An 18017-nucleotide genomic window follows, 5' to 3' on the forward strand; every position below is an offset into this window, starting at 1 on the left:
CGTGTATACACCCTGCAAAGGTCTTTGACAATAATAACTCCTCCCGGCCGGCCCTGCCCCCAATCGGCCCCCCCAACCCCACCCCACCCGTGCACGAATTCATGTACCAGGCCTCTAGTTTTTTAATATAAAGGGTAGAATACTATGAAGCAAGACACAAAGTCAGCTCACTCCATAATAGAACTTATAATGGTTGCTAGACTCACTATCCAGCACCAAGCTCAGTATTTAACACAGAACAGGCACTGAATAAATGCTTGTTGAATATCCTATTGAATAAACATGTAAATAAGTGTAGGTTTTTCAGCTTTAAAACTCCCTAGTTCTGGACCCTAAATTGAGAACTTTGGCTTGTAAGGATGATGTTTTGTGAAACATCATTTTTATCATCATTGGTTAAAAGTATCCACACACTCATCATAGCAAATTGTCAGTTTTAACCTGGTGACACTCTTAATCCCTTCTATGTTCTATTAGCTCATGAAATGAAGTTGCAAGATATTCTTTTCCACTCGGAAAACATGTAGATTAAGCAGAGAAGCAAACAAATTTTCTCAGTAAAAGTTGTGGAAGAATAACCAAGGGTCCAAAAGGGAAAACTTGAAGAACCACTGAATGCCAGGTTTTTGTTTTGCAAAATGCCTACTGCTTGTTAGGTGAGATATGTTAGCCAAGGAAAGAGCTGCATTCCTTTGCAGAATTTATAAAGCTCTTACGGGAAGGATGAGGAAAAGGTCTTTATGACAGTTGTCGGGGATAAAAAGAGGTGGAAGAAAGGTTATCTGGCCAGAAATTTTTCTGTGTATATTCATTGCTTTTTTATCTTCCTAGGAAGACTTTGGTAAAATCTACAACCGAATCCTTGACATCTACTCCTACCATGGACTTCCAAGTCACATGACCCAATACATGCTTCTTTATACTTAAATGCAAGTGTATTTGATTTAAAATGTTTTCTTTTTATATTTGTAGCTTAAGTTTGCTTTAAAACAAAAATATAATAGTACGGACCAAACAGTAAAGTCAATAAAGTTGTTTTAGGAACCCAAAAGTAAAGCAAAAGGCAAATTAATTTTAATCCCAGGAAGTTATTCCAACATGCATTTATCTTTTCATAAAAAAGTATACAAAATCCCCCCAACAAAAAGAAACACCAAATAAAGGATGAAATATTTTTGAAGCCTTTTAAATTATTGCTGCTAAGAAAGTTAATTTTAGTAATTTTCAAATTACTAGTATACATATAAAAACTCATGGTTGCCACTGACTGACAAGGTTTGGCTATCAAAAAATCAGTTTTATGTGATAACAAAAGCAATTATTGTTTAAAAGTTTTGAATCTTGCCCCAAGTTATTTTTGTAGCTGTGGAAACTACTGTACTTTGAAACAGGTATCAAAATGCACATTATTTGTACAAATCATTACAGTGCACGTCTACAGTGCAAGTGTGCACATTATCACTCATGCACTTCACAAACACTGAAGAAGAATAAATAAATTATGGGACACGTGACAGTCTTCATTTCAAACACTTTGTTAAGCGAAAGGACCAAACCCTCATGTTCATGCTGAGGGGTTTGATTCAGTCCTAAGTGTTTGTCCAGCCACCAGGGTTGGCTGATCGTCCGAACTGGCAACAGTCAGGGAAGGTTCGCCTGCTCAGCTAACGTGCTACTGGCAACCTGCTGAATGGGTTAACGTGCACTGGTATCTGGAACCGCGGTTTTTCCCATCGATGAGCAGGAGCGGCATTTTCCGGAAGTAGTCGATAATATCTGACACAGACAAAAAGTCCTGAAAGATTTGAAACAGGGAGATAAATCAACACTGGAGCAGGTAGCATGAATTTCACCCTCAGTTTTTTAATCTGCATAATACCCTACCTTGTGAAGTTAGGAGGATTTTTATTTTTTCAATGTAAAATTTGACAAATGTTTTAATGATTTCTGCTGTAGGACTTTGAAAAAATGATTCCTCACCAACATCCAATATACTATGGATAAAAGACTATATATACACTGAGTGGCCAGATTATTATGATCTCTGAATGCATAATAATCTGGCCACTCAGTGTATCCTACCTAATAATAGACAAATATGCAAATTGACCACACCTTCGCTACACCCAAGCCACGCCCACCAGCCAAGCCACGCCCACCAACCGATCAGGACAAGTATGCAAATTACCCCAACAAAGATGGCGGCTAATTTGCATATCAAGACAGCATAGGAAGAAGCCAAGAGCTGCAGAAGGGAGCAAAGCTGCGGAGAAGCAAGCAAGCCGGGGGGTGGGGGGGGGAGGAGAAGGGAGGAGTGGAGGCGGGGCCAGGGGAGAAGGGAAAAGCAGGCAGGCTGGCGGAGAAGGCGGGGCGGGGGACAAGGGAGGAGAGCAGGCAGGGCGGGGTAAGTGCAGCAGGAAACCCTATTGCAGGATTTTTCCTGTAATGGGAACGCTAGTGTATATATATATGTATATATATATGACTAATTTTTTTAACTTCATACAGGGGATCATATATAGAGGGTTCTAATTATGATGCCTTTGCCTTTACCTCTCTTGGTGTTTTTGATTTTGGTTTCTGAGTCCCATATCTCAATCATTAATATGTGAGGAGATGTAGGAATCAGGAGGCCACTGTCCCTGGTGTCTGGAGGGACATCTACAACATGGCATAATAGTTCCTTCACGATCTCTCTGCTGCCTGTCCACTGCCACCCCCGCACTCCCCAGGGCTCTGTGGCCGAGTCTTTGCATTCAGTGCCTGGATCACCCTATCCCCGATGGCCAGGCTGGGAAAACCCCATCTATCCTTCTAGGTGAGTCAGAAGTCACCTAAGTATCCCGACAGGACCACGCACTTCCTCTAAGACCACTCTGCTAGGCACCTCCCTCGGGGCAGCTGTGATTCAAACACTTGACCAAAATCATGTGGGGTGGGGGGAGGTTTCCTACTCATTTACATGATTGTAACTTAAACATATTTGGAGTGAAATGGAAGCTATGGTGGGCTGTTTCTCAGTCTGGGAATGTTTGGTTCCGCTGATCCTCCCTCCTGGAACTCTGAACTTAAAGAACGTGTTTGGGGCAGTAAATTTAGCTGTTAGTTTCCTTTGCAAAAAGCAGCCTTGAAAGGCTTTCCTCAACCTGATTACCACCCAAAAAGTGACTGGTATAAACCTCGGCTGAACAGAGGAAGATGTCTTTGGCAATTTGGCCACCTTCATTAGCCACACCTCCAGTTTTAGTAGGAAATGAACCAAGTATCTAAATAATCACCAGAACAAAAATTCTATTTTTCCCTTTTCCATTTGTTGATTTAAAATACAGCCTTATAAATACCCTGCGATCTTACATGGAAATTAGGTGGCAAAGATGACCGAGAAAGGACTTGCCTTTGACACCATCCAACTGGATCTCTTTTGAAAAATTTACATGTTTACATATACTTTCTGATTTCAAAAGTTGCACATGTGACTTTAGATTATTTGGAATCAAAGGTAAAAGAAAGATTCCTATGGTAGAGGTGTGGCTACTGTTAATATTTCGTTTTATTTCCTTTCAGTAAATGAAGGGCTTCACGAACATGATTTAACTAAAGCTGCCATACAGCATGGACCTGCAAAGAAAGTTACAGGGAAGTTCCATTCGGTAGGTATGCAGGGAGGCAGAACAAGAGAATTGGGGTACATTTTGCAACTGAGGTCCTTACCTCCTTTCCTCGGAGCCCAGTTCCCAGCATGTAAACGTGGCTTTCCTCCATGTAACGGATCTGGACATTGTAGACCTTATCTTTGTATAACACCATGAGGACGTACGGATTGCTTGCTGTTTTCTTCGAGCTGTCTCTAACCAGAAAAGTGCCATCCTAAAAGGAAACATTCGTGTGGGGATGGGAACAGTAAGTCAACAGTGGGCCAGGCCAAGCCAGTGAACATTCAGGTCCCAAACTGCTGAAACCCCAGGAATGGTTATGGGGAAGGACAACAGAGAAAGGTCTAAGTCAGTGATGGGCAACCTTTTGAGATTGGTGTGTCAAACTTCGCCAAAAAACTGAGCATAACTCGGGTAGTGTGTCACTTTGAGGAAAAAACTAACTCCAAGACTCTAGTCGCAAATGTTTCATCCTCAGGAGCAGCAAATGTTTCATCCTCGGCATGCGGCCGCGTGTCCTCAGAAATGGCTACACGTGTCAGTGCTGACACACGTGTCATAGGTTCGCCATCACTGGTCTAAGTCAACCTCTGCAGTCTCTGCTGGAAAGGAATGCCCTCTCAGTAATAAAACACGTAGGCGGGTGAATGGGTCCAGGGCCAGGTGAGATAAGGACTTGATTGGTCAACTAAGGATATAGCTCCCTAGTCCTGGGATCTAATTTTCTTGCCCTTTTTCCCTCAGCCAAAGTCAGAAAAAAACACCCAAACGCCTTGAAATTCACGCACTTTTTTAAAGCTCCTGACCTCCAGGGGAAGTATTTCATCCCTGAACAAAACTGTATGTGGACTGTCTTTGTGCTTATATTTTTTTTCTGATATTTCCTAAAATAGTTTTGTGATTCGTCCTGTACTTTAAATTTCTATTCCATAAATTATTGCTATCTAATATGAATACTGTAAAGATAATGATATTAATTAGAATTAATTAGTAAGGAGGCACTTGAGCTACTTTCTCTTCGTGTACTGAATCAGGATGGCTTTATAGAGCCATCGATCTGCATTAATGGCTTTCCCTCCTGCTTTTCATTCCAAGTTAATGAGTAAATTTCGGTCAAAACATCTCTGTTGAAAAAATATAGCCTTGGATCAGTGATTTGGAGGCTTGAGTTCACTTTAGAATCACCTGGAGAGTTTTGAAGACCCCCCCACCCCACCCCGCCGTGCACACACAGCGCCCCTGACTAATTCAGTCAGACCCTCTCCAGGTGAGACCCAGGAAGCAGGATTTTAAAAAGCTCCCCCAGGTGATCTGCAGGTGCAGTTAAGGTTGAGAACCCCTGTTGTGGACTCGAGATGTGCAAGATGCAGGGTCTTTGCTTTCTCCTCTCTGATTTGTGTAGATTTAAGGTTAAGTTCAGCACCGGATGACAAGACATCTGGTTAAGACCCGACAGCATTAAAGGGCAGCTAGACACTTCCAGAGGAAAGGGCCTGGCTGTGACCTGCTGTCCGCCTGGCTGTGACCTCTTCCCATCGTCGTCCGTGTGAATGGCCACTGAGTATGAAGAGGAAGCCTGAACCAGTAAGATGCTGGAACTTTGGGGGAGAGTCTTCTTTGGACACTATGATTCCTATGACAAGTTGGACCTTTTGGATGATAAAATCTGCAATTCTGCCAGCCCAGTGCGGCCTTCATTGAGATTTTTCCCGGGGCCCTAGGATCACTGGGACGCTGCTGGGAGTTGTGAAGCCAGCACTAACGGGTCCCCTCAGTGTAACAGCATGGACCTAGCAGAATCCCTAGCCCGTAAGTGGTACTCAGTAAAAGCCAGTCCCCTTCTTCCCCTGCCATTAAAATTTATACTTAAAAATAAACTTTAGCACAGTACCTGGTTTATCCTTCTAAGAGCAGCTTCTGCCTCCGGTCGGGTAATATAAGAAACGTACCACTCTTCACTTAATGAATTCTGAAAATGTAAAAAATACAGAATAAATTGTGCAGTTACATAAGTAAAAAGAAAGGCCTCCAAGTAATAATTTTCATAAATCACCACCTCCATTCCATGAGGTTTGAAACCTTTGTTTTCTTAATTTAATATAGAATCATTCAGGTAAGGCTAAATAGAAGATATTTCCTGCAAACTGCTTTTTTATCATAACACTGTTTCAAAGGTATCTGCAAATAAGTATTTCTTATATAATGGAATCTCTAATCAGGAAAAATATAGATATAATAATTTCTTCAGTTTAATAGAATAATAGACTTAATGAAAAAACTGAATTAACAAGCATTTAAGGAACTTATTCAAGGACATAAACTAGGAAACAGATGAAAAATAGGATTATGGTACTCATTGTTAAGTGCAAAACACATTTGCCATTGGAAAAGTCTTTAAGAACACCAAGGAAAAAGAATATATTTTTCACCTGGATCCTCCCTTTTAATTATTTTCACTTAAAAACAAATTAAGGCCATGACCAGCCGTGGCATGGCTCAGTGGTTAAGCATGGACCTATGAACCAGGAAGTCCGGGTTCGATGGCTGGTCAGGGCACATGTCTGGGTTGCAAGCTCGATCCCCAGTGTGGGGCATGCAGAAGGCAGCCGATCAATGATTCAATGATTCTCTCTCATCATTGATATTTCCATCTCTCTTCCCTCTCCCTTCCTCTCTGAAATCAATATATATATAAAATTAAGGTCAAGAAGATAAAAGTACAAAAGAATATTCAGTGGGAGTTTATGATGATTCATCGCTGGGGGAAAATGAAAATATATGTGTGTCTTTACCTCTTCTTCCCCAGGGGACGGTGGCCGGGGTTTGGTTGGAACTGGCAAGGGAAAGTTCCTGCCTTCTGACCTGAGCGGCGCTCTGTTGCCAGGACCTTCAAAAGTACAGCATTTGGAAGTGAATTTACTGCAAACCCTTTTTCACTTCTGTCATAACACCCCTCCCCGCAAATGCTCTTGCAGTTGCTTCCAGCAACGAACATTTCAGGAAGCCTACTGCAACAACGGTTTCCACCTGCTCCAAACCACCAGGGCTGCTCGCATGGCTCTGTAGCCGGGGCGCTGGAATTTCATAGAACCACAGATCTGCGTGACTTCTTAAATGTGTATTCCATAACATGAAGTGACTAGCTCCATTGGTGAAAAAGTCACAGTCATCCCAATGTGACCACCAGAAAGAATATTCAAGAGGCAGATCTTTCATAGACTCTCCAGCCCCCCAACCCCCCACCTCTGCCCAGAATGGATTCCCGACCACCAGGTGGTGACAAGGCAGGAGTGAAGATAGTTACGTTCTCACATGTTCACAAAGAGAAATGTCAGTTGCCCAAGACAAGGTGAAATTACCTTGAGAATATTGTTAGCTTTTAGAACCAGAGTTTGCTCCCTGCTGCTCACTCTCTTTGAACACCTGGAGGAGATATTACTTAAATGGCACGGCCTCACCCTAGCTGGTTTGGCTCAGTGGCTAGAGTGTCGGCCTGCAGACCAAAGGATTCCGGGTTCGATTCCAGTCAAGGGCACATGCCCAGTTGCAGTAGGGGGCATGCAGGAGGCAGCCGATAGGTGATTCTCATCATTGATGTTTCTATCTCTCTCTCCCTCTCCCTTCCTCTCTGAATCAATAAAAACATATTATATAAAAAAAAAAAGGCACAGCTTCACCCAGACTTACCGAATTGGAATCTGGTTGTTGGTTTCTCTTAATCTGTGTTTTAAACATGTTTCTCAATTTTTAAGTCAAGTGTAGGTAGATTCATTGTGGAAACAAACTACAGAGAAAGCCAAGTAGTATGCCGAGCCCGGGATAAAAACAGCAGGCCCGGGAGGTCACCTTGGGAAGGTCAAAGGCCAAGGCCGCCTTCGGGAGGAGGTGTGTGTTTCCAGCAGCCTCGGCGCACTGTAGACACCGACTTAAGTGCTGGATGAGGAAGTCAGGTGCCTTTAGGAACCAACAGAACCAATAGGCTCGGGTCGGTGACCCTGTCATGAGGGCGTGTTGCCCAGAGTAGGCCCCTGGGTCCCAGACCACAAACCTTGAGAGAAGTACGGCGGCAGGGAGGCGCTCTGCGGGAAGCTGCTGCTGCTGTGGAGGGAAGAACACAGGCTCAGCTGGGGGAGGAGGAGCCAGCGGGAGGCTGCATGAGGGAGACAGGCCTTAATGCTCCTTCCTTTGTGATCACTTCCCACCCAGCCCTGGAACCGTGGGAGCCGGGCCGAGAAGGAACGGGGCGCACGCATCCCACCACCGTCCAAAGTCTAGCAAGCTTCACAAGCCGCCAAACAAAACCAAGAAAACTGTGAGTAAGGGCATTTACAAGTGACTCCATATGGTTGGCTGCAGTTTTGGGGCTTTTGAGTTTGGGGAATGGCAGAGTCCCCTGGGGAGAGGGCGTCATGGTTAGGGAAATACAGAAATGCGCATGGAGTTGGGGAGCAGGGGACCCCCAGGGCCTAACAGTGGACAACAAGAGGGTGGGCGGGTGAGGAACAGAGACCAGGCGGCGCTGCAGCAGCCGGAAAGGGATTCTGGGGACCTAAATGCCATCTGTCCATGCTGCACGGCCATGTCCCCACCCATTAGCCCAAACCTTCTGTCCAAGTCTGCTCTGCTCAGCAAGCTCCGGGGAGTGGCATTTTGTAAGAATGAAGGCTAGGGCAGGGCCCCGTGTGGGGCGGACGGTGTGGAAAATGGCAGGCGTGGCAGAGGCAGAGGCAGAGCTGGAAGGGGGAGAAGCAGCAGCAAATCAGAGCAAGAGGCACCCAAGGAAGATTAAAAGAAATGAGAATCCTTCCAGATATTTGGTGGGGGAGAAAGAGGGCGTGCTGGTGGTTGAGTTTTCTCCCGTATTTAGAGCGGGACTGGGCCTCTCCCTTTGGATATTAAAGGAGAGAGCGAGCCCCAAGGGCCGGAGGTCTTGGGGGACACCAAGAGGCATCCTGTGGGCTTGCTGAGGGAGAAACGACCCGAGTCTTTCTCCTGTTCATGCCTGTGGCTGGCCTCGTTGTGGGCCCTGAGATATGCCACTGCTGTTGAGAGAGAGGACCTGCAGGGAGGAGCCTGCACAGTGAACTCTTTGCACCTGCCAAGTACATGGTAGGCTTTCTCCATCTCCCATTCAAGGTGCACAGTGAACTCCAGGTACTCAAACAACTGGGTTTCTTGAGTGGTTGTGTGTTTGTTTTAACTCACAAAGTGAAAATATTCCCCATTTCCTGCCAAAGAGTCCATTCTTTGGGATGACCACAAGGCATTCTATTCTGTACCTCTCTGACCCTGAGCACAGACTCAGAGGACACTGTGGGTTAAGATATGTGGCTCTTTGTGATTAGCTTGGTTTTGGTTCTTAAGACCCAAAATGTTCTGACCCTACTACACACTGGCTCATTCAACTTACCTCACATTAGCTCAGTCTAAGTGGACCCAGATGTTAAGTTAGATCTTAAGGACATTGCACAAACCTCTCTGAGAATGCTCCGAACGCGTGTGCTGATGGGAGGGAGGGCTTAGGCGATGGCTTGTTGGATCTTGAAGGGAAAGTGTTGGAGCTCATGGGGAGCAGTGTTGGCTGGGGCAAAGGTCTTTGATGCACTGTGGGAAAGAAGAAAAAAGTAAAGCTGATTATCAGGATCCAAGTGTCATAGAACATTCCAGAACTGCTCCCCCATTAGAAACAACTAGTCCAAAGAGAGATACAAAAATCCAAGGAAGATGAAATGTAATTAGGAAGTGGTTGGTAGGATGGAACCCCACCTCCCAAGGACTTTCTAGAGACTTTTCACCTTGGCATGCATTTTAAAATGCTGCCATTCTGTATCATTCTCTGTAATACACATTTTCCTTTTCTTTCTTTTTTGAAATGCTAAGTTGGCAGAAAATTATCAATCGGAAACCATATGCATTTTAGAAATTATTCACAAGTTTTGTTTTGTTTTATGAAAGCCAAATTTCATGCTGTCTCATCCTTCTGCAGTTGGTGATCCTTTATCCATATGCATGCGAGGGCACAATAGAAATGTTTCCATCAAACCACACATGCCATTTTTCACTCGCTGTACCGTTAAGTAATTTGCACCGATACGCATGAACTTAATAGTTCTCTTTGGTAATCCAGCCAAACAATTCCATTTTATTATAGCCATGCAGTGTACCACATGGTATATGTCCATTTAATACTAATTTAACAAATGTAATTGACTTGATGGTGTTTCTGTACTAAATAATTTCATTTGAATGCCTGAGCAGAAAAATGAAGGGATGAGTTATAAATTGTAAGATGAACATACCATCATCTTCATCCTGGTAAAGGGAAGAAAAAATATATATTAGTCTATCATCAAGACGATTCCTCGATCACATAAATGGCTCTATTTCACATTAGCAGTGTGTGACTCTGTAATGAATATATTGTAGGGAGCAGAACTAGTTAAGTGGTTTATTATTCCTTAATACAAACTGGCATCGAACGACACTCCACCCGGAGTCTCTCCCTATATACTTAGCATCAAATAGGCCCTGAGGTGCCTAAAAGGGCCAAAGACACAGTAATGACACTATCTACTATCTGCCCCCAGTGATTCATACATGATCTTTCATCCAACTTCCTTAGCGACCCATCAAGGATTTAACCTCCCCGTTTTCAAATGGAAACCAGCCGCTCAGGCAGGACTCCTAACTTGCCAAGGAATTGTTACAGAACTGGATTCAACCCTGCATGTGTCCAACTCAAAGCTCAGCCTTCTTTTGGGTTCTACTGTGCAATGGCCACTCCCGTTAAGAGCAACTGCATCTTATTTATGATGCAGTTTACCAGGTGCGTCCACATCACTCAGCACATTGATCTGCAGGGCAACCTTGTGAAATAAGCAAGGGGGAGGCAAGTTGCTCTACTCCTCAGATGAGAAATGATGGGAGAGGCAACAGCCATGCTGCCACTGATTAGACCGAAACTGGCAACTTGGACTTGTTTTGTTTGAAAGTGTTGTGAGAATTACATTAGTTATTACTTGTGCTTCGTATATATGGAGTGCTCAGTAAAAGTTAGCTGTCACTAGTCTACCACTGAGATGAGGCAAGAAGGATCATAGCCAGAATCACTCATCCCACGTGGCCAACTGGGAGTCCCCACACAGGGGCTCAGCGAATCCCCACAATGAAAGCTCTCTTCAACACGGCTGCAACCGGATCCAGTCCCAGGTTCTCACGACATGAGCATCTACCCTTCCAGAGACTGTGAACCTCAGGAATGTGATGTTACCCTCACCTTCCACCTTCCCTCCGCTTGTCCCTCTGGCTCGGCAGCCAAGCTGCCATTCTCGCTAGCTCCTGGGCTCCATGGGCACTGCCACCCACCTGCCTTTGCTCGGGACATTCCTGAGGCTGGGCTGCAAACCCATTTCTCTTAGGGTGACTTTATTCTGTGTCCTCCCCAGCATTCAATGGCCATCATAATTGTCACCCCTACGAAGTCACCCCTGACTCCTCAACCCCCATGGATCACTTTCTTCCCTTCACCTCTGTAGCTCATCCCATGATCGTACACTGTTTAGCATGTTGGCTGTGGGTTTGCCTGTATCCATCACGTGTTAACACTTCATCTGAACAAGCACACCATCTAGCACAGAGCTTCAAAACAGCAGGCACTTGTGGGCTGAGCGCTGAATAGGGGCAGGTGTATGATAGCCTGCAGAAGGCTTCTAGGTCAGAGGACTCAGATCCTGCCTACTTACTCGCTGTACAATGTTCAATGAGCGTGTCACCCCCTCTGAGCTTCAGTTTCCTCTTATAAGAGAAACCATGATTCCTCACGGGGTCCGTAAATACAAAGCAGGTGTTAAACTGGGTGACCAACTTTCCTGGCTTGCCTGGAACGGATGGAATTCCTGGGACATGAGACTTTCATTGCTAAAACTGGGCAAGTCCCGGGCACATAGCTGGTCCACCAAATGTAGCTAGCTTGCTAACATGCACACAGTAGGCCTTCAATAAGTGCTGTTTCCCCTCCTTTGCAGGTTGTGCAGGTATTAAAAGGAAAAGAGAGGACTTAGAAACTCTGCTGCAAGGCCCAGCCTCTCGGCCATCCCTCCCTTCATTCTCCCTTGCACCCACTGCCCTTCACCTTGCCATTTGCCACCAGGGTTGGGGCTGCTATTCACCCAGCCACCCTGGCAGCTCTCAGAGGGGCCTGAGCTACTGCAGTGCAGCCTGGCGGCGGGCAGGCGGGACAGATGGAGGCCCCAACAGGCACAGGACTCTGGAGCCCACAGTGTGTAGGCTTGTCTCTGGGATGGGCTCCAATGAAGGCAGGGACAGAGGGACCCCCACCTCCACGGAGCCCGCACTAGTTTCCCCTGTGCCAGGCGTTCACCGAATGGCATTGTGTACTTACATTCTCTCTTCTGTCTGGTACCCAGGCATGCCTGAAATGAATTGGGGCAAAGAAAGAGAACTGAGCATGAAGTTTCAAAGACCCGGCCTCAGAATATAGATCGTTTCACTTGATGTAATAATGAGAAATCAAGCCCATTGAGCCGTGACAAAATAGGAAGCAAAGAACTCCCAACACCCAGCAGAAAAGCGGGGAGAGGCCATGGGGGGAGGTCTGGTGACTGAGCTCTGTCATGTTGCCAGCTGAGCTAGGCAACCCTTTATTCTGTTCAGCTCCTGCAGCAAATAATTACAAGTGAAAAGAGGGTTTAGCCAGCAAACTAACTCTTTAGTAGCTATTAAATTTCATTGAGTAGATGTTTTACCAAGCAAATGAGAGCCATTGGAGCTCATATTCCCCTTCGCTGATGGTGGTAAAGGGCCATCCCGGCCCACCCTTCGGGGGAAGGGAAGACAGTTGGAAAATGCTGCTGCTCTGGGGCTTTGCCCAGACACACAGCTAGTCCAGCAGGCTTGGTGGCAGCTGCCGTGGAGTGGCGGCAGGCAGCTGTGCACCTGGGCCCGCATCCCCATCCCCATCTACTCTCCCTCCAGAGGGACATGGCGGGAGGGGGAGGCATTGCACATAGTAAGCGTTCAATGTGAGGGCTGGAAGCTCCACCTGCCACGTCTCCCTGTGTGTGTTTAAAATTCCGATATTTTGTTCATTATGATATTTCTTCCCATTCATTTTGATTTTTTAAAATATTCCATTAAAATGTTAACTTGATCGCTGAGGTTTGGGGGTGTCCCCCAGCCCTGGGCCAGATCGAATCGTCACACTGGCCGAGCCAGGGTCAGAGTTACAACTATCATTCAGATAAACGGAAGCCTTGGCTTTGTCCTTAGTAAGTGGTGAGGTTGGGCCTGACCCTTTGGTAAATAGGCCCCCAGAACTTTCTAGCAAAGTGAGCAACGTTAGAGCAGACCTCAGGATTCTGCTGTTATAAAACAAGCAGTAGCCAACACCCACCCCCCCCCCTCATTATCTCCTCCTGCTGTCTGTATGGAAAACTGCAATGCCAGGCAGGTCCAGTTCCCCTGCCCTGTGGTGGAAGCAAAATGCAGCCACACCTGAGACTGGTTGAGGACAAGATCCCCATAAACAGCAGTCACACCCACACCCCCGATTAAGCATCTCTCCACCCCTTTCTTGGCTGGATTGCCATTTTCTTCCAAGGGACCCTGGGACCTTGCATCCAGCCTAAGCGGCCCTAGCATTCCCTCAGCCACAGCGGCAAACAGGATGCGGGTCCCCAGTAAAGCTACCACTAGGCAGGGGGCGGGGCATCCGCAGCGAATGACAAGCTCAAGCAACAGAGGACAGTTACTTGGGCACCGGTGGCTTCTTCCCGGGCAGGGGGCTACTCCTGTCGTGTCTCTCCGTGGTCGGTGGTAAAGGAGGCTTTGGAATCTTGGGTAAATGGTCCCCGAGAGGCCTGCAGAATTGAAAAAAATGTGTGAGACACAAACCAGAGTCCCCAGGTAGACCAGTTCCCTCCCGCAGACACGACAGGGCTCTCACCTTCCTGCTGGGGTGGAGGCCTGCAAGACAGGAGGGGAGACGCGTGAGTGGCCTAATCACTTTTCAAAGAATAAAGACAAGATACAAGACGCGATAAAAACGAAAACAAACACAACCAAACAGGAAAACAGCTCACCTTGTCAGAAAACACTGGTTTCTTTCCTGTAAATGACAAAGAGCAGACGGGCCTTGAGTTCTGGCCTTTACCAGCTAAGCATCAGGCATTGAAACATAGTTTGATGAAATTGAACTGAGTCCCATGGGGGCGGGTTGGGGCGGGGAAGGGAAGGAGCTGCTTGGGTTCGAGCCGTGAAGAACCATAGACCTTAGACCTGATTTCACAGGCTCAGAGAAATTAAGTGACTTGCCCAGGGTCACACAGCATTGCGGACATATAAACAGTATTCTGGGTTCTGTGCTTCTCTTCCACAGTTTATTTTAGGTAACGGGTGATAAAAGGATCGAATGTCTTTTGGTGTTTTATCCCTTTCATTGGTCAAGAGATTCTTGGTATAAAGCCTAAGGTTATGTTTGTATCTGAAATAAACCCATTTGCCACAAAGAGGTTTATTTTCCTCTACCCCTTTGGTACCGTTGACATTATACAAAATATTAATTACACTTAGTTTCTGAGAAGATTTTTAACTTGGGGAAGAGGGTTTCTGAAGATTCTCCTGGTGGGCTGCATATCATTTGGTTTTGGTTTTGGTTTCGGTTGGCTGGCCTTTCTTCCTTTCTTTTTCTCTTCCTTTCTTTTTCTTTTACTTTTCTCATGGAGCAGATAACCCGCAGGCTCCCTGAGGAAATGAGAACTCTGCATTGCAAAGTTATTCACAGCGATTTCTTCTTTACTCTGTCTGAAGTGCCCTATGTCTTCAATGTAATACAAGAATTACTCAACTGGATTCAAGCAGATCTAGAGGTAAATGCTGCATGACCTTGAACAAGTTATTTAAGGTCTTTGCGTCTCAATTTCCTCACCTGTAAAGTGGGCTTGTGGGTGAAAGTGCACAGGTTTGCTCTAGGGGTCAGGTGACACTATATGCAGGGTCAGGCACTTGGTCCCTGTCAGCTGAGCTTCCCCCCTCCCTCCCACCGTCCTGCGCAGCGACCACCCTGAGGTGGACGGTGAAATGGTCTACCAGGAGTTGTGTTTTTACAGGATTTATTTTCTAGATGCTGAGTGCAGCCAGGCCCACGGTAGGGCTAAGGATCTTGTCTCACTGTGAAGGACTCCTGCATAGTGGGGGAGCGTTTCGGTGGTACAAGAATAAGTTTGTCATTCATAAAACTCGTTGGAGGTGAAAACTCTACTTGAGAGGGATAACCAGAAAACTTCTATCTTTAGGCCTGAATAGATTTTCTCTTTTAAAAAATCACTTATTTATGCGTATTCTCTGGGCATTTTAGGAATCTCCTGTGAAGAGTCTGAGCTTTGTAAGAGGTTAGTTCTCCCAAAACATCATGGACAAGTGAGTCACTCCGAGGGCAGAGCTGGTATTGTCAAGACAAGGTCACTGCCAAAAGGAAAAGGAAATCTTCTAAAAGGTTGGGTTAGCTCAGAGGTGACTGAGACTTGATGGCAGTATTCCACTTTGTGAAGCTTTGGGACAGCACCCCGTCCTGCACGAGCCAGCAGAGCCGGGGGCCCTTTAAGAAAAGCAGCAGCAAGCAGCAGCCTCGAGGCCAGGAAGTGACCGTCATTTTGCCAATGGGAGAGGAGGCTGAGGCCCCAGGAGGCGAATGCCTTGCTCAGAGTGCAGCGAAGGAAGGGAGGAGGGGCCCGGGTGGGGCCTGGCCTCCAGGCTCCTTATCCCTCCAAGCCCGGGGCTCCGTCCTTGCCTGGGACTCCCTGGTCCACAGGAGGAAAAGCCGGCATCTTCAGTGGCAGGAGGAGGTGGTGGAAGAGAGCACCACTTTGAAGTCAGAAAGACATGGGTTCAAAGTGTGTACCTAGTTATACACATTTAAGGATGTTATTCAACCTCTCCGAGCCTCAGTTTCATCATCTGCATGGACAGGGGGGGGAATAATGCACCTCTTTGTTGGGTTGGTTTGAGAATTAGAGATAATGTAGGTAAAATACTATGGTAGGTAAAGCCCTGGGCCCATAGGAGGTGCTCAGTAAATGGTAGCTACGTTTTAGAATTGAGTTGAAAATAGCTTCATGTGGAGGTAGCTGCAGTCCAAGACTACCCTGGGTCAGTTCTGGGGGAAAAGGACTGTCGTATACCCACAGTTTGGTCAACTGCACACAAACAACAAAAAAAGTAACCCTGCCATTTAAATAGCACGTTAGAGTTTTACGAAGCATCTTCTCCGAACAGAACACACACCTTACAAATAAGGAGGTAGCTATGAAAAGGTTAGGTCCCTGTGGCCAGGGAGCTGTTAAATAGCAACCAAGGTGGCTGATGACAGGCCTCTCAGCCCAGTTCCTCCCTCTGCGCCACAGTGCCCCCTGCACCGCCTTCGGGAAGGCAATGAGATGAGTGTACACAGATGGCCCCGGGGAGAAGCAGGCCCAGCACAGGGCAAAGGGCAGGAGCTCTGCTTCAGGCTGATCTGGGTTTGGGTCTCCACCTGGTAGCTGAGTGATCTTGGGAAGTTACCTCTTTGTGCCTCGGTTTCCTCATCTGTAAAATGAGGATGTTTCTAATAGCCCCCACTTCGTAGTGTTGTGGTGTTCGTTAAATGAGTTGGTGTGTGTGAAAGGCATGCAATAAGCACTCTATGGAGGCTGGCCATCATTATTATGCATCCAGTACGAATGATACTGACCTAGTGTGAGGGGCTCTCTGTCAAATGGAGCTAACGAACGATCGAGGGTGGGCTTGGTGCTTCTGTCTATCGAAGGAGCCGGGACTGGAAGGGAAAAGAAGGAAGTCAATTACAAGAAGAATGGTTGGCTGGGGATGGGGCATGGCGGGCCAGAGAGAGTGGTACTCACTCTTTGCTGTTTTGGGGGTTCTACTTCTGCTAGGCTCTTCGTGGTTGGGCTGGGGTGTGGGGAGTGGCTGTTTGGAAAAAAACAAACAAACAAATGTTAGGAAGTATTTGCAACACATCAGCAGTTCCTGGTGGCTTTCTCTCCCCAAATATGTCTGAATCTGTTCACTTTTCCCCATTTCCAAATTCCACCCTCAATCTTAATCTCTGATCCCTGCCTGAACAGTAGCCTGCTATGGGAGTCCCCTATTCTGCCCTCTCTCCCCCAAAGCGATTCCTGCATGGCAGCGGAGTGAATGAGTTGCTCCCTGATAAGCCTGCTAGTGGATCCAGCTCAATGTCACCTCCCCACCCATCATGACATTCCTTTCTGTCTCCCTAACCTCAAATTACTACTTCAATTGTCTTGTTTATGCATCTATTTACTTTTTTATTATTTGTATCCCCCCTGATGAAATCAAAACTTCACGAAAGCAGGGACCTTATTTGTCTTATTCATGCTCACTCTCTTCCCAGCAGCTAGAACGCTGCTGGGCACACAGTAGCTGTTCAATAAATATCTGTTGATTGAATGAGGGAATTCTGCATCCCAATAGCGGAGTTCACAGCCTTCATATTTCAAAAGTAAAATGCATTTGTAGATCAATTCCGGTCTGTGAGCCCCCTTCGCAAGAAAACTGCACAAGCAGGAGGGAGCCGACCATTCTTAGATGGGAGGTCCTGACTGTGGTGTGCTCTTGATTTTGAGCTTTGGGGCCAATATGTCCTCTCCCTCCCTCTAGCCCTCACACTGTCCTCTCCCTCCCTCTAGCCCTCACACTTTGGCACTTGCCATAGCTGTTAGAGTGCTCAGGTCCCTCATGCAGAGAACACATTTCCAGATATTGACTCCTTATCCTGAACTTCTCGGGGTCTCTCGGGGTCCCTCTGGGAACTCAGATAGGCCCCCAGGACCTGAGACTGTAAGTTTGGAGAAAGAGGAAAGGGATGCTGCCTGCCTCTCTTTCGATCTGGTTCACTGCTTCATAAACCTTATAGTCTCCAGGCATTTGCCCGTGGAATTTCCGGCATTGGCCAGCAGGTGGCGCACATCTTTTTTGCAGAAGAGAAAAGGGGACCTGGGACTCTTGGAATACCAATAGGTGTCATTGACTTAGAGTATATTTTACAGTTTTCACTTATTTCAAAAGTGAGAGACTTTTTATTATACAATTAGTTTAAATCGTTTATGATAAAAATAGAATGCCAATAAGCATTATAACATGAACAAAAATCACTAGTATTTCAATCCCTCCCCCCCCCCCCAAAAAAAAAAAAAAAAACACACATATACACAACGCTGTGAGTCCGTGGGTATGCATTTCCCCAGCCTACATATAATCCTGTCTTACTGGTGAGAAGTAGATGAAGATGTTTATCGACTTCTCTTCTCTCTGGCAGAGGAGATCTTT

The 18017-nt window shown here is 46.2% G+C and overlaps 1 protein-coding gene across 1 annotated transcript in view; it reads right to left on the bottom strand.

Moving 5' to 3' along the window:
- Positions 1-1057: 1057 nt before the first annotated feature.
- Positions 1058-18017, bottom strand: part of LCP2 (lymphocyte cytosolic protein 2) — a 39280-nt gene continuing 22320 nt past the window's right edge. The window contains exons 9-20 of the mRNA XM_079772622.1: positions 16568-16634; positions 16399-16482; positions 13754-13779; positions 13618-13637; positions 13424-13531; positions 12051-12085; positions 9128-9257; positions 7702-7751; positions 6446-6540; positions 5545-5622; positions 3712-3867; positions 1058-1795 (exon numbers count right to left, since the gene is read on the bottom strand). Of these exons, the coding sequence (XP_079628748.1) occupies positions 1673-1795; positions 3712-3867; positions 5545-5622; positions 6446-6540; positions 7702-7751; positions 9128-9257; positions 12051-12085; positions 13424-13531; positions 13618-13637; positions 13754-13779; positions 16399-16482; positions 16568-16634 (972 nt within the window). The 3' untranslated portion in view covers positions 1058-1672. The remainder of the gene's footprint in view (positions 1796-3711; positions 3868-5544; positions 5623-6445; positions 6541-7701; positions 7752-9127; positions 9258-12050; positions 12086-13423; positions 13532-13617; positions 13638-13753; positions 13780-16398; positions 16483-16567; positions 16635-18017) is intronic.

This window comes from Cnephaeus nilssonii (assembly GCF_951640355.1).
Source record: "Cnephaeus nilssonii genome assembly, chromosome: 5".
NCBI classification, from domain to species: domain Eukaryota; kingdom Metazoa; phylum Chordata; class Mammalia; order Chiroptera; family Vespertilionidae; genus Cnephaeus; species Cnephaeus nilssonii.